General features: G+C 32.0%; 1 protein-coding gene across 2 annotated transcripts in view; it reads left to right on the top strand.

Moving 5' to 3' along the window:
* Pik3c3 (phosphatidylinositol 3-kinase catalytic subunit type 3) overlaps positions 1–25511 on the top strand; it is a 121815-nt gene that overhangs the window by 68862 nt on the left and 27442 nt on the right. For both annotated transcript variants that reach the window (XM_026409522.2, XM_026409521.2), the window contains 7 exons: positions 1589–1720; positions 5389–5517; positions 6131–6200; positions 8399–8463; positions 10150–10234; positions 12036–12110; positions 24108–24276. In XM_026409522.2, coding sequence (XP_026265307.1) covers positions 1589–1720; positions 5389–5517; positions 6131–6200; positions 8399–8463; positions 10150–10234; positions 12036–12110; positions 24108–24276 — 725 coding nt within the window. The remainder of the gene's footprint in view (positions 1–1588; positions 1721–5388; positions 5518–6130; positions 6201–8398; positions 8464–10149; positions 10235–12035; positions 12111–24107; positions 24277–25511) is intronic.

Genomic DNA, 25511 nt, shown 5'->3' with positions numbered 1-25511 from the left:
AAAGGAAAACATGTTTTATTCAGTTGCTGTTTTTTGTTGTTGTTGAGAAGAATCAGAAACCATGATTAAATAAATAAATCCATACTTGCTAGAAGTATTGTGATCTCTAGTATTCACCATCGGGGGGAGCTGCACCTTTGATGTGTACACTTTGGGGCATTTTGTTTTAGCATCAGTACTCTGTTTTTAATGAGTCTATAGCAGGCAAAAGTTGAAAAGAGCAGTCAGGACACTATTGTAATAACCAAAATGAGAAAAGAAATGACTATGTTCCTGGAATGATAGCAGTGTGAGAAGAATCTATATTTTTACCTTTATTATCTGTCTTCTGGTTATTTTATTGTTTATCAGCACATGAACTAGAAATCGGTTATGATAGAATAACTCGAAAGTCAGATTAACTGACATTTCTTCATATAAGTATATTTGACTATCCACTTCACTATGGAGCAGATTTTTGATTTTTATAAGGCATGTATTGGAATTCATGCCAGTTTTCAGTTGATTCTAATTGGAACTTGTCATCATCAGAAGGAGATTTGGAATATTACTGGAAGGAAATAATTTTATGTCAATCCTTAAAACTTTTTTTTTTTTTTAATTTCTGTATATCCCTGACTCCAGAATTCTTTTTTGGTATAGGCTTCTTGCATTACAGTTGAAGTGCTTTGTGTCAGTGGGATTGGCAAGTTAAGTTTTCCTCTTTAAAGTACAAGCTCATCTGTTTAAAGAATGCAAGACTCTCTCAGCTTTTCAAAGGATAGATTGTTTCTTAAAAACTGAATAAAAGGGCTTTTAACAACGTGAAAGCTGTTTTACCATGACTTGATTTCTCAGTTTCTGAGAGCCTGGCTCAGTTCAATTTGCATATGAACTGAAGAAACTGAATGATGATGATATCTTAAAAAAAGTTAGATTACCTTCAGTAAAAGGTAGAAGGTAGGGACAGATCAAGTTCCAAGTTAGTTAAAATTTCTTTCTTATATTCAAAAAATGCATTGGGGCATTATAATGAAAATTTCAGTTAATATTTAGTCATGCAAAATTAAATTTCAAATAAAATTTAGGTTTTCTCTGGCTTCATAAATCCTTTGGAAATAGAAATCAAATCTTTTAAATCCATCTTGAGGCAAATTAAATGTATTCTTGAGACTAGTCTTTTATTTTTTAACATTTTTTTATTGTAGTTGGACATAATACCTTTATTTTATTTATTTATTTTTATGTAGTGCTGAGGATTGAACCCAGCACGCCTTGCACATGCTAGGCTAGTGCTCTACCATTGAGCCACAACCCCAGCCCCCAGAGACTACTCTTTTAAAGGATACTGCTAAGGCTAGGATAAAGCTCAGTTATAGCCACCCTCCCACCCCCACCTCCAAAAAGAAAAATAAAAACATGCTGCTGCTTTTGTTACATGGATTATTTATAAGTGTTTCTCTCTCTCACATATGTACTATCTGCTTTATGTTAGTCTTCATATATTTTGTAATGCTCTGCAAAAATCTTAATATCAGTTTTTCTATCTTTATGTTTTATGAACTGCTTTTTTTTAACCAAATTAATTCCTTCTAATTCATTTTCCTAGAATGAGAGATTACAGGCATTACTTGGAGATAACGAAAAGATGAATTTGTCAGATGTGGAACTCATCCCTTTGCCTTTAGAACCCCAGGTGAAAATTAGAGGAATAATCCCAGAAACAGCTACGCTATTTAAGGTAATTATGAGGTATCTTTAATGTATATGATTAGAATCTAATTCCTTAAAACACGACACTACCTTGGAAAATTAGTACATTACTAGGAATATTTCTAATTCTGTTTGATTTAGGAAGTACCAGAGGGAAAAAAGGACCTTTCATTTATCACTGCGGTTTCATTGAAGATCTTCTGTGTTATGAGTACATAAGCATTTTTTACAAACAAAACGTATAAACAAACAAAATGTATAAAATATATATCTCTATTTAAAACTTTTTTTTTAAACTACTTAATTATTGTAATTCAGAGCCACAACTACTTTTCTCCCTTGAGGCTATTTTTTTTTTTTTTTAATAAACAAATTGTAAAACTTACATGAAAGTTCAGATTGTTAGGTATGAGGCCCAGTTACCCCACCACCACCTTTTTTTTTTTCAACATTTCTCAACACAATATTTGTTCTTGTGAACATTAAACTTCTTCATTTTCTTTTCTTTTGTTTTTTGATACCAGCGATTAAACCCTTGGGCACCTGCCTAAACAATGAGTCACATCCCTAGCCCTGTTTATTTTTTATTTTGAAACAGGTTCTCGTAAAGTTGATTCCGGCCTTGCCAAGTTGCTGAGGCTGGGTTTTGAACTTACCATCCTCCTGCCTCAAGTCTTCAGAGCTGCTGGAATTACAGACTGCACCTCCATGCCTGGCTTGTTTTTAGTTCTTAGTAGCACATTCAACTTTCTTTAGGTCTGGCCATCACTTGCACAGGTAGAAATAGAATGCAGCTGCCTTTCTTATCATACTACAAAGGACTGAGCATCATACCTGCCAAGCAGTACTATCTGAGGGGCATCATACAGAAAGATCTCTATGAGACATGGTGTTTTAGGTTTTGTGAATCCAATGATGGAAGTTCATAAGTTGCATTGAACATTACTTTGCATAATATAAGAAACAGATCATAGAGCAACAACTTGTGTAGATGAAAAAGGATGTAGTTACAGTACAAAATAGTTCACAGTTTTTGAAGAGGTGTGTTGTCAAGGCAACTTATTGGCAGCCTAGGTTACACAACTGAAACATAAGTTTCATAAAATAGTACTTAATCTTACTGCATGTTATAGAATGATAGTGTCTATTTTTCAAAAATATTTTCTAATTGCTTTAACATTTAAATGTTTCTTACAACCAATTTTTAAAAATTTGAATAATCATTAATAGATTGCAACTTACAGTTTGAAAACACAGGTATAGGAGATGCAATGCAAATATTTCTTACTTCATGCTTACATTCCATGGAGGACTCAAGAATACAAAGTTATGCATAACGCAGTATACTTTTAACAACTAGTATTTCGCTGGTTGTTAAACAGCGAACTCCCAAGAACTCCCAAGCAAGACCAGTTTCTCTAAGCACTAATTAAAAAGAGTGAATTAAAAAGGTACTTTTACCCTTGTTTTCAAGCAGGGTAGAAAAGTATGTCTAAGACAGAGCAAGAGTTTTAAGAATAGAATATAAGAATGTACATCTGCCATTATTGGTAGTGGATTCTAAGCCTGTGTTATTTTTAATTATAGAATATTACAATTTTGTTTTATGTTTATTTACTTTATAATAGTCAAAATATGGGGAATCTTTTTGATAAGAATATACAGTCCTGTTATTGTTTTCTAGCCTTAAGCTATGGAATTCTTAAACATAGTGAATTGGAGTTTAGAAATACTGGTCTTCAGACAGTTTCTGTGTATAACTGTTTAGATGTGTAGAGTAACTAGCTATATAATATATCTCTGTATAGAGTTATTACATAACTTGAAGTAATTCTTAATTGGGGACATGGATGCCTTTGAGAATCTTGAAAAAGTGATGGATTATGTTCTTTCAGTAGTCCATCTGCTTATTCTATTCACACATTGAAAATATTGCATATAGTTGCAGGGAACCCATGGATTCCTGTTGTACTTTTATAACTTTTATAAACTTCTGAAAATTCTTTTGTGTAATATATTTTTTAATATTTATTTTTTAGTTGTAGGTGGACAGGTTTGAACCCAATACCTCACATGTGCTAGGCAGACCCTCTACCACTGAGCCACAACCCCAGCCCTTTGTGTAATATTTTTAAAGGAGTTTTTGTAGTTCTTGGTATAAGAACCAAAGTTGGATCATTATGGAGAATGGTTCACTTAAGGCACTGGGAGTAATGGTAGTTATACTATGGTCATCATCGCCTTGCTTCAGATTTTAGATGAAATTGAAATTTCATATTTACCTTTGAATCTGAAAAAAAATAAATTACATCAAAGATCCTTTTACCTGTCATATTTAGGAAGATCACTTCCAACAATTATTCTTGTGCTTTTGTAAATTAGGGCTTAAGGTAATAAGTACATTTTGATAGTGGTGATAAAATGATTCTCTAAATTTAAGTTAATTTAAGGTTCAGAATTTTAGTACACTAGAATATTTATGCTCTGAGCTTAACATTCTTTGAAGAATTTTTTCATGCCTTTTTTCTCATCATGTTATAGAAAAGTTTTTTTTGTGTGCGTGAGTGCGTGTGTGTGTGTGTGTGTGTGTGTGGTGCTGGCAATCTAACCCAGGGCCTCATGCATGCTAGGCAAGTGCTCTATTACTGAGCCATATCCCCAGCCCCTATAGGAAAGTTTTCAAACAGTGCAAAGTTAAAGGGGTTTTTCAGTATGTGACTATGTATCTACCACTTCCATTACTTCCATTCTGTCATTAATATTTTGCTTTGTCTGCTTTGCCATGTGTCTTCATCCCTTTGTGTGAAGCTTTTTATGCTGTTTTCTTGGTTTACGTAAATTAGAGTTATTGCCATTTTTTTCTTTTGTGACACATTTATTTTCTGTATATTATTATGAATTTCTCCAAATTTACATCTTATAAAATATTTTCTATCCATGGTCAAAATCCATAGGATCTCTCTTTCTCAGAGCCGTTTTCTGACCATGTATCCCCAAAGTAATAATCTCAGGATTTTGAGAACTCAAAATTTTGAGATTTTGAGTCTCACAGTATATAATTGCTATTAAAAACCATGGCTGTGGGGCTGGAGTTGTGGCTCAGTGGCAGAGCACTTGCCTCACACATGTGAGGCACTGGGTTTGATCCTCAGCACCACATAAAAATAAACAAACAAAATATATTGTGTTCATCTATAACTAATAATAAATAAATATATATTAAAAATGGCCATGTTCTTTTCATCTGATAAATTTTTGTTTTATACTGTTTTACTTTATTTACTCCATTATATCTCTAAAAATAATGGGAGTAGACACACATGGAATGTCTGCTTTATGTTAGGCCTAGTGTGAGACCCTTCTCATCAACAGTTTCTGATTGTCATAGCAGAGGAAATGCTATTTTTGTTTTATAAACTATTCATAGGACTGTTTGGCTGGTACCTGGCAAAGCCTGGATTCAGAGCCAGGATTGCTTAATTGCAAAGCTTGTGCTTTTCCCACCATGTGATTTACCTATTAGCTGGTTCATTGTTCTCTACATGGTACCCTCATGTATCTTATTGACAACTCATGTTGTTTCTTTAGGTCTTGTTCACTTATTTTTAAATTATGTGCCAGAACTTTCTTCTGGCTATAGTAAATCTTTATGCATTAATTTACATTCAATTTGAAAACAGTACATTTCTTTTCCAGAGTGCCCTTATGCCTGCACAGTTGTTCTTTAAGACAGAAGATGGAGGCAAATATCCCGTAATATTTAAGCATGGAGATGATTTACGCCAAGATCAACTCATTCTTCAAATCATTTCACTTATGGACAAGGTGAGCATAACTTTATATTGATAGGGGACATGTTTTTATTTTAGAAAACTATGGTTTAGTACTGCTTATGGAAACAAAAGTGTTTGTATTATTCAGTTACAGTCCTAAAAATCTTTTAGTAATCTCCACTTATCCTTGAACAAATAAAATTGTTTTTCTACACTTCAGAATTATTCTTATGATGAGTGTGAAGCTTCATATGTGCCATAAAACCTTTTTTCCAAATTTAAATTCTCACATTGTAAGCTTTAGTAATTTCTATAATGTCTATTATATCTTTTTTTAAAAAAAGGAAACATCCCATTATTGTCTTGGCTTTCAAAGGAATGTTGGCCTCATTTTAAAAAATTTTTATATTCTAAAGTACTTTATGTCCATAAAGTACTTTATGTCCTACTGTTTATTAAAAACTCATCATAGAGAGTGAATAAAAAAATTCATCACATCATCAAAAATCAGTGAATTTATTTCCATGATTTAAGTTTAATTAACTTAGTTAACCTTACATTAAGGTTATATCTTTATTATATTAAATGACTCTAATAGTTGTCCACAAAACTGTTTCCTAATAGTTTTTACATTTGTTTAAAGTATTTTATCTTTTGATTTAAAGCTGTTACGGAAAGAAAATCTGGATTTGAAATTGACACCTTATAAGGTATTAGCCACGAGTACAAAACATGGTGAGTTTATATTACATAAGGATTGTTTACTTTGATGTCTAATGACTACTCTTTAAACTGAAAATTCTGAAGAATGTTAGAGATTAAACTTACTTTTGTAGCACTGCAGGCCAGTTGGGCCATCTTTCCTTCTCTGCTTCCTCCTTTTTTCTCTTTCCCTTCTGTTTCTTCTTTCCATTCCTCCTTCTCTTCTTTCCTCTCTTGCATCACTTCCCTTTTCTTTAGTCCTTCCTACTTTCCTTTTATCCTTGTCCCTCTGTTTCTCCCCCTCTCTCTTCCCTCTGTTCCCTCACTCCCTATATCTGTTGTGCATGCACACATGCTCTCACTTTGTATTTTTACCTCTTGAAATTATAAAAACATCACCTTTGGAGAAAATTTAACACCTCTGTTATGTATTTCTTTGCATTTAAACTGATTAAAATCCACAGATGTTTATTGCATTGTAATCTGTTCAGAATAATCCTTTGAGAAAGGCTTTGCACTGTGCTCTGCTTATAAAAGCTACTCAGCAAATTATGTTGTCAGTTGAATTTTTTTTTATATATTTTGACTATGTGTGCTTGCACATTCACATACAAACATGGATACATGTATATAGCATGTAAGTATTTTTAAAATAGAATAACCTCTGGAAGTTTGATGGCAAATTCCCTAAGAATGCTTGACTAATGCTTTTTGTAAATTCCATACTCTTGTGCTTTATATCTGCAGTTACCTTGAAAAAATAAAATAATTGTTTTAAGTTTTTGCCCTTCCCTTGGCTACTTCCAAGACTATTTGGTGATTTTATTATTCTTACTTTCCTTCAAATTGATTTTTATAGAAGTGCAAATGTGCTTCTTTACTATCCTGCGTAGGTTTATTTGGTAGTTTTCATTTGCTCTTGGGACAAAGACCAAAAGGCTTTACCTAGATTTAAATTCTTCAGTTGTAGGACTCCCTGTACCTGTCTCAAGCCTCTTCATTTGCCACTGTCCTTTTGCTTTCTTGAGCCAAAATGGCTACATTTAAAAAAAAAATTTTTTTTTTTTTTTAGTTGTTTGTGGACTCAGTGCCTTTATTTGTTTTTATGTGGTGCTACGATCGAACCCAGTGCTTCACACTTGTAAGGCAAGTGCTCTAACACTGAGCCACAGCTTCAGCCCCCAAAATGGCTACATTTTGTTTTCTCTAATGCCCCATGCTCTTTTTGCTCTTGGGACCTTTACATATACTATGACCGCTATCTGACACAGCTTTTCCTACATAGCTTTATCTACTAACTTTATTGTTGAAATAATAAAAACATGATTCAATTGCCAGATGTCCTTTGATTCTTCTGTAACTTAAGTCTCCCTGAACTTTCAGGCCATGCTTTCATTCATAGTGTTTAAGATATGTAGGTAGGATCAAGCATGTATTTTTGCTTACTTGACAGCTCATGCTCCATAGTAAAAAACAACAAATACTTCTTAAGCAAATTACTGTGTACTGTTGTACATTTGTGATATGAGAATAAATAAAACACTTCTTGCTCTAAAGGTGTATGATCTGTGTGTAAATTGTTAAAAGACTCAAAACCAGATCATGACTCTTTCTAGTTCTAAAATAATGTTTCACATTCGTCTTTCATTTTTTTTTCATGTATTGTTTGTTATATGTTCCTTTTGTTGTTCCAAGATTTACCAGACTTTTTTCATTTTTATTATCTCACATACTGTTCCCTCCTGATTTGTCTTGGTAGTTTGAGGTTCTTGGGAGGTACTTCTTCCCAAGTCATTTCCAGTAAATGACAGAAGATGGAGTGTTAGACAAAAGGAGCCACTGGACATATACAAATTGGCTTAGGTGATAATATTCCAGAATTCTTAGAATGCTCTTAAATTCATACTGTTTTTGATTACTATCTCTTATCCAGCCATGGAAAGAAGAAAATTTTGATGATAAATTTAAGAAGCTTTGTCTGTTGCTTTGTGTTCTTTTGTTCAATAATAGAAATTTGCCTAGACAAATAAGCAGATTAATTAGCATAAAAATTTTCCTGGTAGTTAGTGTTGTCAATGCCATAATAAACTGAATATAGCGTTCACAGACCTTTTTAAGTTGTTCAGATGTAGAGTGTATCCATTACAAAAGAAGGTTATTCTTAGTAGAACCTTTATTTCTATTATCTAAAAGGTATTATGGATACAGTATGTTTGTTCATTTCTGTGTAGGTTTCATGCAGTTTATCCAGTCAGTTCCTGTTGCTGAAGTTCTTGATACTGAGGGAAGCATTCAGGTATAGGACCAATTTTAAATATTTATAAAACTCATGTATATATTCTTCATAATGAAAATTTAAGTCTTCATGGAAAATATATGGAATTAAATGAAAGTCTCCCTTTATCACTTTCTTTATACAGGTTTTTTTCTTTAGAAGTGAGCATTATTTGTAGTTGGAAATTCTTCCATGTCAGTGTATTCAGGTGGTCAGTTTTATGAGTAATGCATGCCATACAAAATACAAGATTAGAATTAAAATTAAAACTATGTTAAAGTTTATGATTGCATTATATTTCAAAGTGAGGATATACTATAATTTATGTAACATTTAATTGATGGACATTTTGCTTATTTCCAATTTTTGTTATTTAGAAAGTATTGTAGAGACATTCTTACTCATACATCTTTTGTACAATTATGCTTATAGCACTGCAATTGAAAAACTTTTAAAAATATTTTTCTATTGAAGAAATTTATATGCTCAGTAGGTTCCCTCATCAGAAAAGTTGGAGGCCTGTTGGAATTTCTCCACTTTTTTTTTTTGTGTGTATTTTTTCTATGACATTCTTATGTTATATCCTTTCACTATAACAAACCTTAGGTGTAGTGCAAATAAATGTTGAATCTGTGGGTCCTATAGCAAATCAAGTTGTTAGTGGTCTTGAAGTCATTATTTTGTAAAGTTATCAATTAAGTATATTATTCTGAAATTAGGATTAGTTTTTATTTTATTTATTTTTTTGGTACCGGGGAGTGAACTCAGGGGTACTCAGCCACTGAGCTACATCCCCAGCCCAGTTTTGTATTTTATTAGAGACAGGATCTCAGCGAGTTGCTTAGTACCTCACTGTTGCTGAGACTGGCTTTGAACTCATGATCCTCCTGTCTCAGCCTCCTGAGCCACTGGGATTACAGGTGTGCGCCACAATGCCTGGTCAGGATTATTTTTGTAAAGGAGGAGAGTGTGTATACTGGTTCTAGACTACATTTATGATCTCTGTAAATAGTTTGGGTGGGTCATAGGGTATTGTTACCTTCACCTGTAGTTTATATTTAAAAGACTGATTTTTTTCCTAAAATAATTATTCCTTTTCTGTTTCTCATTGCCATGTATCCCTGCCTAATCTTAGTATTATCAGATTTCTAGCTCTTGGTATCCAGTTGTGGTTTTAATTTGTAATTCCCTGAATATCTGTAAGGTTTAACATTTAAAAATCTATATGAAGGAAATGAAGCACTTGCCATCTTTTGTCCATGTTCCTATTGAGTTGTTTGTAGTTTTCCTATTGGTTTATAGGAATTCTTTATATATTCCAGATAAAAATACTTGGTTAAATATTCATAGTGTTCAAAAAACTGAAAACAGGATAAATCTATTTTTAACAATTATTTTAATTATACTTTGAAATAAAATGTTGTGTTTTTCTTTAACATTTGAAAGTAAAGAAATAGGTCAAGTGGATAATCTTAAAAAGGAAAAAAGAAAGAAAGACATTAAGTATTGTTTTTCCAAACGTTGTCAGACTCTTTGTACACTCCATTGCATTTATTGAACCACCATTATTGTTTGGTTCAGTAAGCATCTAATTGTATTTTGACTAAATTTTGGACTAGAAACTTATTGGTCATTTTTTATAATTTCAAAATGCCTAATTTGTTTGAATACATTGAATTCTTAAACGGGTAAATAATGTCTTTTCAGAACTTTTTTAGAAAATATGCACCAAGTGAGAATGGACCAAATGGGATCAGTGCTGAAGTCATGGACACTTATGTTAAAAGCTGTGGTAAGTTTTTCAGGTTAGCTTTCCATTTATGTGTTTGAGTAATAAAGCTAGCCATCTGATGAAATTATAAGTTACCTCTTCCTGGAACCTGTCAGTTTATCCTATTTTTGAATAATGACAGTAGGCAGGCTATGGGGAAAGTATTAGTTAGAAATAATTGTGCTTTCAATAAAAACTTTGGACAAAAAGTGAACTCAGCTAAGAGTGCTTTAGATAAAAACTGAGCTCAGCCAAAAGTGCTCTGTAAAAATAGTATTTCTCACAGTATTTTGGAGTCAGTACTCTTGGTTCATTCCTAGAAGTAGTATCATGCTATAAGGATTAATTTATATTTTTCTGTCATTTTTGCTATCTTTATAAAGCTTATGTTCTTGTGTATTTTGTCTCTTAAGTTGTTTGTTTATAACTAAATTGTTTAAGGGAAGATAAAGAACCTGATACTAGATTTCAACCCTGAATGATATATGGTATATAATGGTCATAACTGTTTTTTATAAATATTATATTTAGTTTTATATTTATGCCTATACATAAGCAAACAAAGCTGGAAGGAGGAAGGCTTTTTGAATATTTGACAGCTATATTTAAAATTGAATTTTTTTATGTTTTTAGAAATTGCTTTTTTTGGGGGGGGAGAGAGAGAGAGAATTTTTTTTTTAATATTTATTTTTTGGTGAACACAACATTTTTATTTTATTTTTATGTGGTGCTGAGGATCAAACCCAGCGCCCCGCGCATGCCAGGCGAGTGCGTTACCTCTTGAGCCACATTCCTAGCCCTAGAAATTGCTTTTTGATACGTAGTTTTTTTTTTTTTTTTCCCAACATTCCTATGAGCTAGTATTTCAGAATTTTTTGGTCCTCAGGAACTTAAGTCAAATGAACCTTAATATTTTTAAAATTTGAACAAGACAATTTTCTGTCATTATTAGGTGGTCTAATCTTATTTTTACATAGGAGCTAAAATAAACATGTTTTTGTAAATACTATTATATAACAACATTGTAGTTTTGAAAAAGCCGTTATAATTTATATATTTGCAGGTTATATTATTGTTAGGGTACTAACGTGAAGTTAATAAGTGCCCTTACCACTCGAGTGTATTACATTTTCTGTCTTTGGCACATCAAGGTTGTTTCTCTATAATTTAAAACAAAACAAAAACAAAACTTATTTACTTTTAATTTAGGTAGCATAATTTTAAATTATGGTGCGATTGACAGTTTATTATAATTCTTTTTCAATGTCAGCTAACGTGTTCAATTTGAACTGAGAAATGCTAGATATGTTATAATTGAGATTCTTGAAACTTGGTTTAACTTTTTAATGGGAATACTATTTATAATTTGTCAAAATTCTACAAGATTTCTTTCTATTGTAAATGATAATCTCTTTTGTGTTTCAAATCATAGATTTTTATTTACTTATTTAATTGCTACTGGGAATTGAACCCATGGTTGCTTAACCACTGAGCCACATTCCCAGCTCTTTTTTATATTTTAGAGATTAGGGTCTCATTGAGTTGCTTAGGGCCTTGCTAAATGCTGAGTCTGGCTTTGAACTTGTGATCCTCCTGCCTCGGCTTCCGTGCTGCTGGAATTACAGTCGTGTGCTACTGTGCCCAGCAAGTCATAGACTTTTTAAATAGAGCCAAAGGAAATTACAAATTTGAAAATTTAGTGAGAAACTAGATATGAAAAAGCAAGTTGAAATTAAAGTAGCACACATTGTTTTCATATTTATTCAGTGGGATACATAACCTGATTTAATGTTTTTCATAAATTTTTTTTATCTCATTTTAGCTGGATATTGTGTGATTACATATATACTTGGAGTCGGAGACAGGCATCTGGATAACCTTTTGTTAACAAAAACAGGTAACAGAATGGCTACTAGCACACACATTTTATATGCCAATGATTTTTACTCTAGTATTTACTTACTAACAAAATAAGTTGCATAAGTTAAAATAAAGCATAGTATATTTTAAAAATTGGTACCTTGGAAGAACATTTAGGGAAACTCCCATCCCTTGTAACAGTTGCTTTAGTAATAATCCTGCAGATGGATGCTCATCCAGTCTCTATTTCTGAACTTGCAGTGTCTCTGTGAAAAGCCTGTAATATATGTGAGCTGTTTAGTTTCTTCCTGTGTAGCTCTAATAAAAATGCTTTCTTTTAAAAAATATGCTTCACTCTAAAATAACATCCACCTCTAATAATCATTCTTAGCCCCCTTCTTTCTGATAACTTTAGTCTTTGCAAACAGTATTTAAACTAAACTAAAAGTTCTCTATGTAAATCCATTTATTTAACCCAAATTAAAATACCCAACTGCTTTCTTGAAATCCTAATTATATATAGACAGTTATAAACGTTGTCCTCTTCTGTATTATAACTTCCTGAAATCTCCTCTTACCTCATTTTCCAATCTCAATAAATAAATAGCAATATTATCCATCCATGTTTAAGCCTTAAAATCAATCTTAATACCCCTCTTGACTTCATCTCTCTTAACAAACCTACTAGAAAATCTTACTTATGCTTCACTTCTAGAATAGATCATGAAGTTGCCCACTGTCTGCATTTCTACTCTTCTATCCTACTTGAAGCCACCAACATATTTTTCTCAATTTGAATAACATCTGAATTCTTTACTATAATTCTGTGGCTTGCCTATTTTTATAATCTGAATGTCAGATGAGACTCACAGCAGGTACCTTTGTTTCTCCTCTTTTTTGGAAAGTTCTTTTCTTTGATCTTTGCAGGACTGACATTGATTATCAGCCTTGTTCTAATAGTATTTCCTTAGAAAGCCCCTTACTTCTTCTCTAATAACATATATGCCTTATCCTCTATTATTCTCTCTGTATGACTTGTTTTCTTTATATCACCTATCACTAACTTAAGGTATTTTTTTATTTAATCCAAAGAATATTTATTGAGCAGCTATTAGATGCTGAAGACAGCAATATAAATAGGACAGAAATTCTTGTATTTACAGAGCTCATGACTGATAGATATCCCTTTCTGGGTGCAAGTTCTCTTACAACAGAGACCTTGTCTATTCATGATTCTACCATGCCTCTAGAACCTTGAACACCATGTATTTAAAGTGTTTAGCAAAGCAGTATTGAATGAATGAATGAATGAATGAATGAATATCTCATCTCTTCTAAGTAGCTTTTCTTCTTTGGGTCAGATAATCCAAGTTTCAGCCTTCAGCAGTAAATAGATTTCCAAATTGCTTTTTAAATTGATCTCATATAAAGTTTTTTTAAAATTTATTTTATTTTATTTTTTTTAGTATTCCTTTGTGTTATGGTAGCCATAATTTAATGTCACTCATCAAATGTAGCCTAGTTACATGATAACCCTATTAATTCACATAATCTAGCATTTCATGTATTCATTTAAAATTATTACATGTGAAGAGTCATCTCCACATGTTATGTGGAGTTTGCATTTGTGATGTCATATCTGTCCAGACCAGGCAGTCCCTTTAATGACCAAGACCAAAGGAGCATAACCAGGTGGTTATGGAGATTCTCAACTAATTTACCAAAGGATATTTTTAAACACATTACAGTATGTTTGGAGAGAATTGTAATTTGGAAGGTATTTTCATACAGTATTTTTGTTTTGTTTTTCATTAGTTCTTTTTTGGTTGAATCTTTTAGCCACCAAGAATCAAGCTACCAAAATGATTCTCTTTATTTCTACAATGTAATTATTTTATTATCCACAATGGGATTTTCTCTTGAGTAGAAATCATTACCTCTAAAATATTTAGGGATCCTGCTTATTTCTTTTGAAAATTGTAATCAAATTTTCAAGTAGTAGACCGTTTTTTGTTGGATTTTGGGAAGTGCTTTCTCTCCTGTTTGGTCAGAGTAATTTTAAGAGCAAGATTTGGAAAGAGGAGTCTACTTAGTGTACCTTCTCTGTTATTTCATTTTTGAAAATTTAGTTATAAAATTTCAGAAACAGAAGTTTTAAGCTTATTACATGAGGTTTCCACTAGAGGGTGCTCCAAATTTGCCTTTAAAAAACAAAAACTTCCTTTAAAATGTAGCTAGATAAGAGGCACATTCTTTTTATTTCTTTTAGTTCAGTTTACTTAGCTGCTCTGTAATTATTTTACCCAATTATATTATGTGGTAGCATCTTAAGTCTTCCTTACTAAGGAAAAAGTTTTCAAATTCTCAGTTTAGTTTGAACAAAATTAAGACAGAAAAATAAAAGAGTAATGTATCCCTCAACTTCTAAAAATTTATTTTTTAAATTTCTGTTGTTGTCTTTTACTGATTATATTTCAAAGCAATTTCAAGTTATATTAGTTATATATATGATATAAATACACATAAATATTAAAATGTATAGCTTGGACAAAGTGAAATTTGAATGTGGCTCATTGCACAAAATATATTTCAGTGCCCTTAAAAATAACTCATATTACTATAAAGTATCTTTCATTGTTTATTTGGGGTACATTATGCATTTAACACAGATTTTAGAGCATAATGAAAATTTAGAAGTTTGGATTGTCCAGTCTCTCAATAACTGATGGAGCATTTTTTAATTTATCAAGCAACATTTCTCTCGTTCTTCAAAATAAAATACTTTTGTCTACAGTTGTCGTTTGCCAGCATGGAAAGGTTTGGAGTGTGACTCAGCTTTGGATGAAACTGGTTGTGAATAGTTAACTAGAGTTCCTTTGTATCATCCACATCCTGTACCCTGCCATGAGAGACAGACCAGAGAAGGGAGATATCCAGATTTCGTTTCACTGATATCTTTTTGAGAACTTGACCTTTTCAAGCTGTTCTGTCCTGTGAATATAGATGAGCCAGAAAAGAATCCAGCTAAGAGCTCTAGGCATGTGCAAAAGAAAATGATTCACTGCGTGTGGAAAATATAAAAATATACAAAGGTAATACACTAAAATGCAAACTATGAGTCTAAATTTAGATTTCCCAGAAATTTCTATTGCCCTTGCTTTATTTAGTTTTGGATGCTTTTAGCTTGGTGGACATTTCTTTAGCTTGTGCAGTAGAGGGCGCTGTGTGCCCACGGTGAAAGTAAAAGCAAGGAAATTCCTTTGTCCATGTACTGCCATGTGGTCAATCATAACATTGTTTTCCTGAAACAGATTTGGAGTGCATAATAGTTCATGTATTAGTGCATCACTATAACATTCTCTGGGAAATAAGTTGCAAATTTAAACTATAGAGAGGGATTGAAAAAATAGATTCCCCCCCCCCCCCAGAATTGTTCTTAGAAAAAGCTTAAAAGAAGTTTCTTCAGGGAAATTGAATTTAGTAGGATCCTAATGAAAAACCGTTCGAATTTATCCCAACCTTGTTGAGAAAGATTTTTGTATTTATTTTTGAGAACTTGAGGGGGGAAAAGTTCAGTATAATATTAAAAATATTCATTTTTCATGTTAAATATACTTTATAATAGAGTTAATATGCAAATAAATGAAAGAGTCACAGGGAAATGGGATCTTTACTAAACGGAAAATTAGTTGAGATTCTAAGGATGGGCCCTTTGCTCTTGAGTTTTCCATCTGGAAGAGGTGGAATGTATAAAAATACATCTCTCTTGGAACTTTACAGTAATAGGCTTTTGAGACTTTCTCAGAAAGCTCAAAATAAAGAAAAATCATTTTGATCTCCTATCATGATTTTCTTTGTCTTTTCTTAATTTTATGTGAAATTGAGTAACTTTTTTTTTTTTTTAATTCTGAGAAAAAGTTTCACAAAACAATGTATTAAAGCTCTAAAGTCAAATTTTGGGAGATTTGGGGTAAAGTACTTCATATCTCCTTCTTGATTTAAATGTAGGAATACTAAAATCTTGTCCTTGGTGGTAGTATGAGGGTTGAATGAGGTTACATAATAGAGTTCTACTTGGTACTGAGCGCAGAGCACACTCCTTAAGGGCTAGCTGTTAGGTATTGTTTGTTTATTTTACCACCATGAGATAAGGGTGTCTGTCATTCTTTCTTTAGCTTATGTAGTTATTTGAACTCATAAATTGAGAAAAAAGAAAATCATTAATATGTTTTAAAAATTTCTTTCTCCTACCCTTTAAAATCCAAACTTCTTTAAGGTACTTCCTTATTCTCTTTTGAGTAATACTTTAACAATGTAGGAGGGTTTATAAGAGAAACAGTTAATGTGATTATTGATTTAATGTTATTCTTTCTATATTTTAAAGTAAACCTTTGTATTTTAAAACTGATATTTACTATGCTTGTTTTATTTTTTCCTCGGGTATAGTATAGTTTATAATATTTAAAACATTCTTACATAGAAAGATCTTCATTGTTCTTCAGATAGCGATGCCTCTTTGGCTATTTGCATTTTCAATTATTGAATTTGGTATATTAAATATACCATAAAGTATAAGACCACACACTTAATGTGCTTTCTTACTTTCTGGGATGTTAAGGGAAGGAATTCAAAAAGTCTGAAGTATTTAGTAGGCAAATACTTTTAAAATGAATACAGAAACTAGGTTTTTCATGTCATTTTTATCCTTTGGGGTTTCTATGTAAACATTTTTTTCTTAACTTTACTATTAATTACTTATTTCACTGGTTTATTCATGGTCAACATATGCATAAGAGAATCAGTCACAGGTACATGTTATCCACACTTTGTCTTTATCGATCATCCCTTCAGATGTTTAACAATTAGGACTTGTATTCATATTTTATCATTTTCTTTTAGACATTAAAATGTCTTCTTTGGAAATTGCTTGGATATTCAGTATCGAAAAAATCAGTCTTAGCCCTATCACGAGAAAGATGAAAATGGTTTCTATAAAAGTACCTTTTTTCCCCCAAAGTTTGTGTTAGAAGGACTGTTTTTGTTTGTTTCTCTTAAAAAGGAATAAAAAAAATAAGGTGCAATACCATGCATTACTAAGGAGGTAGAAGTTTCCTCATGAACAAAGTATCCAAGGCTAAGTCATGAAAAAAGTGTTGGGCTTGTATGGAATGCAGAGAAGGAAAAGCACACACTGCAGCAAAACTGAAATAAGCATTGTTGTTGGACTAATGTTTAGGCTTATTTAGTAATTTGGGGAAATCAGTTTACTTCCTTTCGAATCATCTTTTATGTGGCAAACTTTAATCCAGGCATTGGAGTAAAACTATATTTGTAATATTAAAATTTTAAATACACATTTTTATATCAGATGATGCATTCTTTAATGCTAGGTAAATACTGTGTTGCTTTGCAATGAATAACTTTTAGTGAAGCAAAATTTTAATGGCTGTATGGCACTAAATGTTGTGCCGTAGAGTAGTAACCATAAACTAGATTAATAAAAAGTTAATGCTTTCGTAATGCCATTTTAAACAAAACATGTCAAATGTTAAGGTAATGAGGTTGTAGAACATACCATATCTATTAGTCTTGACTATGAGTTTTAAATCATTTAGGTTATTCATCCTATTAGGATTTCTCTACAATAATCTAATTGAAATTGTGAATTGTATTAGTCAGTATAAATTAGACCAGAAGTCCCCAAACTTCAGTTTGTATCACAGTCTCCTAAGGAGTTTGTTAAGATTCAGATTGCTGGGTTGCAGCCTTAGAGTTTTTGAAACTACTTAGAATATGTGGTAGGGCTTAAGAATTTGTTTTTGTAGCAAAGAAAACTACCCATAGTTATCTGAAAAAGCTATTAAAATTATCTTTCCTTTTAAAAATACTTATCTGTTTGAGACTATATTCACTTTTTTTAAGTGCAGTCAAAACAACATAATAGAATTTTAAAAAAAGCAAATATGAGAATTCAGCTCATAATATCTCCTATTAAGGTAGAATATAAGACGGTGCCTCCTTTTTATTTTTAAAGATATTTTTTACAAAAAGCAAATTGTTAAAATGTAATAAACATTTTTACATGTTTTTAAGGACTCAGTTTTAATGTTAAATATAATAAATATTGATAGGTATAACCCACATTTAAAAAAAAACTTTGTAAGGGTCCTCAATTTTAAGTGGATAAAAGGGGTCTGAGACAAATATCTTAGAATTGCTCATCAGAGACTGCTTTTTTTTTTTTTAAATTTTCAGTAGGTGCCAGCTACTTTAGACATTCAAATGGTTGTCCAAAAAAATAGGAATAACGCAAGGAATACATTTTTATTGCCTTGAAGACTGTAGGAAAAATGAAAATACATAACATTTTAAATTGTATATTTTTGAATAGAACTAGACTATATAGTCAGGTACACTGTCCAAGTAGGTATTGTTTCTCCTGGTTCACTAGCTTAAGTTTGTATTTATAAGAATGCCTTCTTAACAGTTGAATGTGAAATAAAAATATTGGAAATGTAAAATAAAGTTCTACCATTAAATATTTTTTGGGCGGGGGATTGAATCCAGGGCCTTTTAATTTTTTAGAATTTTATTTAGAGACAGGGTCTCACTGAGTGGCTTAGCGTCTCACTAATTTGCTGAGGCTACCTTATGAACTCGTGATCTTCCTGCTTTAGCTTCCCAAATCTCTGGGATTACAGGTGTGTGCCAGGCACCCAGCCTTAAAATATTTTTAATTTCAGTAGTGTCTATTCTCTTTAATTCCAGAACCTCAAATGTCTTGAATCAATTTTAGAAATAAGTTCCTGTCACTTATATAAATAACAGGAAAATTTGATTAGCACCCTCATTCCATATGTAAAGTTGGTGACAATGGGAGATGATTATAGTCAGTGATTGCTTTGTTTTATATATATAATTTACTTCTTCATGGTTTAAGGTGATAAGATCTCACTTCTTAAATTGCTTAATTAAATATGTTTTATATCATAGAGCACATTTTTAAGACCCTTACAAGTTTTGTTTACAGATATTAACTTTTAAAAGCACATTTTCTTTGGTATGTATGAGGATGCATTTTCTTAAAACATTAATAGCTTCTTTTCAAAATACATGGGTCTTTGAACTTGCAAAGCATAACAGTGACTTTATTGATAGATACTGAATCTTTTATGCCTTATGATTGAGCCATAATCCTGTTATTTGAGAGTTTTCTTACAAGAAGGATAGAAATATACCCTTCATTTATAAACAATGATGCATAGGCAACATTGAAATTCCAGTAGTGGCTTGTAGTGAAATAAAGAACATTGGACTAGATTTCCTGTTAAAAGCATGACACCCATTAAGGAATCCATGTGTTACATACTGCAGTTTTGTACCAAAGACTGATCATATTGGTTATCTGCTCAAGTACTGAGAATCATTAGGAATTACAAGGGTAACAAAAATGTTATTTAAATAATTATATAAAGCAAAGAGAGTTTATCTATATTTAGAATGCTATTAACTTCTCAGTCTTTTTACCTCTTGAAGGGTAAAATGGTCTGTGACCAAAAGGTAAAAATAGAACTCCAGAATGAGAATGAAGCACTAAGAGAAGTGTTTGCCATAGTTGGACAGAGAGTGTCTGGTTAGTTAACGGCTGTGAAATCCTTCACAGAAGTAGACCATAGACTTCACCACCACATAGTAAATTAAATTGATAGCATACCCCTTGGACCTTAAGAAACTAGGAGATGTCACTTTTTCAGTGAGTTATCAAATTCCTGTCCTGAAACTATTCTTCATATTTTTTGAATCATGGTCTTAATTTCCCTAAAGAATTTGGTGAAGTATATGGCTCTCCCCAAATTTGATTTCATTGTATTTAGAGACTACTGAAGCCCATTTGGGGATTTTGAAAGGGAGTTTCCTCTTTTTCTCTCTTCTTTAATTTTTTTTTTTTTTATGATAGGCATTTAACCCAGCACTTTGCACATGCTAAGCATTCACTCTATCAACTTAGTTAAACCTCCAGCCCCTGAAAGGAGTTTTTTAGTAGTAAGTGATACATAGGTCTCTAAAATGGATATGAAACTCCCAACAGTGACATTTGAAAATTTTATCAGGTACTACATAAAACCCGATGTTACTTTTTTGTGTATCTACTTTCACATAACTGTAAAGTAAAATCAGATTTATAAATTAAATCAATAGTATAAACTGATAAAATTTAATTTCAGCAACATTAATGTGACAGATGATACGCTTTTGAAACTAAATTGTCATTCACAGTGTGAATATTATGCAGATAGCGTAGAGTGAGTTTGAGCTGCAGTGTCACACCCCAAATAAAAATTCTTAAACTATTTTTCTGTGCTTGTACTTTAAAACCTGTGTTTGTTCAGAATGCTGTCCTATAATTTTAAGGTGCAGTCTCCTACTTAGAATCTTTCAACTTTATGATGGTATGAAAATTATACATAGTCACTAAAAACTGCATTGTGAATTTTTACTTTTGATCTTTTCCTGAATGGCAGTGTGTGGTATAATACTCTCATTATGCTGGACAGTGGCAGGGAGCCAAATAAACAGTCAGTGTTCTACAATGTACTGAGTTGCTAAGTTGTGATATTTTGTAGATTAAGTTTAATAAATGCATGTTTAACTGATAGTGTTTTCAGCTTACAGTAGGTTTGTGGGGATATAACCCCCATCCTATGTCTAGGAGTATCCTTATAACTAATTCTGTTTCTACTTTGTTAGTATTAGCTGGCAGCAATAGTATTGCCATTTGATACCAACCCCCAAACACTGAAATCATAGGGGATACTAAATACTGATCATTCAGATGATCCATACTTGGTATCTGTTAATTTTATTATAGATCATGATGAAAATAAAGAAAAATTTTCTTACAAAGTGTATCATTTCTAAGCCAGGTATGGTGGTGTACACCTGTAATTCCAGCAGCTTGGGAGGCTGAGGCAAGAGGAGCACAATTTCAAAGCCAGCCTCAGCAGCTTAGTGAGGCCTTAAGCAACTTAGTAAGACCCTGTCACAAAATAAAATATAAAAATGGTCTGGGGATGTGGCTCAGTGGTTGAGGACCCCTAGATTCAATCCCTGGTTACCACCCTCCTCCAAATACAAAGAACTATATCATTTCTAGAAGAAAATTTCTGGTATCAGCAATATTAAAAGCTGCCTAGCTAAAAGTGTGGAATTAAGAGGTCATTAAGATTTATTTAATGCAAAATAAATATAATGAGTGCTCCTATATTTTAGAAATTATCTTAGGTTTCAGGACTATAACAAGTAAATCTTAATTCTTGACTATAAAACTTTTACTGGCTCATTAAAAGGTTAGTTGGGGAGAAAGGTAAAATTATTTGTAAATGTACAAATGTACCTAGCTAAGGGGTTGAGTTAAGCACAAGTGAAATAGCAGCCTAATTAATAACTGCTTACCAATGTCTACAGACATGTAAGCTAGAGGACTGTTTAGCTAAGCATTTGCTACTTTTTTTGTGTTTTTGTTTACAAAGCCTTGTTTCTATATTCTATAAGTTTCTTGTTATTTATTTTTATTTGTAATTCCCTCTATCTTACCTCCCCATGTGCCATTTACTATACTAGGAATATTCATTTTTTTAAAAAACTAGTTATTGGAAGATTTTGACCAGTGGTCAAATTGGGTCAATTTAACCTGGAATCAGTTAGAAATAAATACATTTAAAAAAGAAAAGAAAAAATGGATGATTTGAATAAATGAAAAATTAGTTATTTGTGCAATTGGTGTGCTAGTACTTATTCTACAGCAGGTAATAGACCTTGGGGTAGTTGTTATGATGAATATTCATACATAGATCATTTCTCTTTCTATTTGGAGCCCATGTCCCAAACTTGGCACAACTTTTGTAAAATTCCAGAGAAGTTGCAACATAGTTTCTTTACTCTTGTTTAAAAATAGTGCTACTATCTTATATAGAATTTTACTTAAAGTTAATGTCATAATTACCTAATAGACTTTTAAAACTACTCAACTTTCAAAGTTATATAAAATGTACAGCTTAATTTATTATTTATATTTTTCTTGTGAAAAAAAATACCTAATGGAGTTGCCGTGAATGTGAGGTTGTTTATCCCTTTAATATTTGGTTTTACTAGTTTCTGGCAGTTGTGATCATCAGATACAATGAACATATAAATATCTATTTAGTGTATTCAAATGCTTTAAAAGTGGTTGTTTTAATATTTATTTTTGGACAAAGTACTGAATTTTAATTTTTAGGTAGTATTTGAGGTTTGTAATATAAATATTTGTAAGCCACTTTTAAAGACCTGGTCATGAGGTAGTAAATGGCTTGATTTAATTTTGAAAAAGTTCTGTTGGAATAAATAATAATAATAGAAACTAATATTAGATGTTTATTGTGTTCCAGGTACTGTGCTATTAGTTGTTTTTCCTTTAAATTCTACTTTATGAGATAGTTTAGCAATATAATTCTGTTTCTCAGTTTAGAAAGTAAGAGTTAGAAAGGTTAGGCAACTTTGTCAAGCCACTTAATCAGTTGAGATATAAAAATGTCTTTTGTACAGTAGGACAACTGCAGTCCTGATTTCAAGTACCTGCCAGTGCATCCCTATTGACCTGGGACTTCATTGCCTTATAACCAGAGGCAGTTCTATGCCTATCATTCTCTTATGTGTTTCACATTCACCTAATGACAGTAATGATAACTCAGGCAAAGTCGTAGGGAGAAAGGTATCACTAACATCTTAGTGATAGAATCAACTTGTAAAAATATTTTGCAAGATGGAAAATTGTTCAGAAATTTAGGAAATGCAATTGAACAAGGAAAGTTATTGGCTGGTAGCTTTGAGGGGAGAAATACTCAAGTTCCTTAAATAAAAATGGAGCATTAAGTTCCCACACGAAACAGGTTGTAATATATTACAAGACAGAAAGAAGTAGGTTGTCCTAGAGAAATTTTTTGGTTAGCTTTTAAAGTGAATTAATTTAATGAATGCCTATCATGTGCCAGAAACTTCTGAGGCTGGGCACTAAGCAATGCACTAAACACACCTAAGTCCTAAATCTCTGCCTTGGAAAAGCTTAAATGTATGATCCATGAGGTTACTTTTTGTGTTAAAATGTGTCCATACTTTATATCTACTTGTAAATTACAAGATGTTTTATGAATTCTGTGGTGAATCATCCTCTAAAGTGAATTACCATGTTCTTGCATGCCTGCTGTATGAATTTAATGACTACTGTAGGTTTTTTCTTAACGGGAACTACAGCTGTGTTTAGTGCTTGGCAGACATGAATGCTGTGTTTGGTTTCCTAGTCTGAAGCTAATTAGTGACACAGATTAGTTGAAAATGGTTCTGAAAAAAAAAATAGTTGAAAAGGAAGCTAACAATGTAATTTGAAATTTTTTTTTATTTGTATACTTTTTTCTTTTTTTTCTTAATTTGTTTTAATTTGTTATACATGACAGTAGAATGCACTTATATACTTTGATACAATTTCTCATTTTTCTGAGTATACATATTGTAGAATCACATTGGTCATACAGTCACATATAATTTGAGATTGAGGGATTTTTCTTTCTTTTTTTGAGTAGTCATAAAGAAAAGATTCATCTCAAGAATACTCAAATAAAAGTAATGGTCTTCTACACATTAAGAGCTGTTCATTTTAACTTATTGTCATAGGAAATTTGCTCCCTAGATTCTTATCTTTGCTGATACCTTAAAATGTTGTCCAGACTTTGACATAATAAATACCAGAATAAAAGACAATCTGGAAAAGTAGGATTTAAATTTTTGAATTAAATTACTGTGGAATGATTTTGAGTTTAATTTTATCAGAACAAATGTGAATTAAAATGGACTAAAATTTACTCTGAAGGGTGTTCTCAAATCTGGAAGTACTTTTTTTTTTCTTTTAATTAAGAGACTCTGTTTATACCAATTGTATGGCATATCTTCAGGGTTTTAAAAGTAATTCTGGAAACAAATAAAGTTTTTAATTTACATCCAGGTAAACTCTTCCACATAGACTTTGGTTATATTTTGGGTCGAGATCCAAAGCCTCTTCCTCCTCCAATGAAGCTGAATAAAGAAATGGTAGAAGGAATGGGGGGCACACAGAGTGAGCAGTACCAAGAGTTCCGGAAACAGTGTTACACAGCTTTTCTCCACCTTAGAAGGTAAGTGGATTTGCTTGATATAGAGAATTTTAGTATTTATAGATCACATGAACAAGTTATTCAAATGCATCATTAGTATCACTTTCTTTTTCAAATACTGGAAACAGTATTTTTTAAAGTATTGTTTAGTTGTGGATAGACATGATAACTTTATTTTGTTTGTTTACTTATTTATTTATTTTTATGTGGTGCTGAGGATCGAACCCAGTGCCTCACATGAGCTAGGCAAGTGCTTTACCAGTGAGCTGCAAGTGCGTTACCACTGAGCTATAATCCCAGCCCCCAGTATTTCTTAATTTATATTTTGACATCTATTTTGATAAAGTCTGATATCAAAGGCGAAAGATATACAATTTCTTGCTTTCCCACTAATTATCATATTACCAAATCTGGCCAACTAGGAAGTTGGCATTATGCAAGTGTAGGAAAACAGGGAGCTTTCAAGGTCAGGGGCATGACCTCATCTTACTGAACATGCTTTGCCAATTTTGACAGTACTAGGATAGAAAGAAGGTTAGAGACACTTCATACCTTTCAGATCTCCTTGAAGGCAGTCCTGGATTGTTTCAGTCATCATGCTTGAGTCTGAAGAATGAAGACTTTAACTTATTTAGAGTGATATTAGTTCAGTTAATTTGGATCTTTACCACCTTTATCAATTTGAATTCTGAATGCTCTTCAGGAACATTTAGAATTTTGTTTATTGATTGAAGCGTGAATGTTATATATGATTTCCTCTTTTTTTAATGCCTCATCGCTCATTCTGCTATAAAAATGTTGATTTTTTTTCTCTATCCCTTCTTTTTTCTTCAGTGTCTCTGCTTTCTTGATTCTGATTTGCATAAGACTGAATAATGAATCATCAGGGAAAAAATGTCATGTTTATTAAATTCAGGACATGGTTCTTATGATTAGTTAAAAATGACAGGATTGTTTGACTCCAGGGGTATTTTAACCTAACTGTGGGAAAATGAATTTTTTTAGCCCAACAGGAAATTCCAGTGTGGGAAACATGCCCACATACTCTCCAGGTGAAAATTTAATCATTAGGAAGAGAGTTGCTTGTGCATTTGGCTTCGTTACAGTTTTGTTTTTCTTTGTAATCTCAGTTACTCGTGTTGGACTTGAAACATAGGCAGTCAGTGTATGTTTCTTGAATGAGAATTCTCAGTATTTTAAGAAAACCCCCAAAATCTTTGCTTTGAGGTCAAGTTCCTGAGTGATTTTGATGCTGC

This window comes from Urocitellus parryii, chromosome 13 (genome assembly GCF_045843805.1).
Source record: "Urocitellus parryii isolate mUroPar1 chromosome 13, mUroPar1.hap1, whole genome shotgun sequence".
In the NCBI taxonomy this organism is placed as follows: domain Eukaryota; kingdom Metazoa; phylum Chordata; class Mammalia; order Rodentia; family Sciuridae; genus Urocitellus; species Urocitellus parryii.
This window is presented reverse-complemented; position numbering and strand designations above follow the sequence as displayed.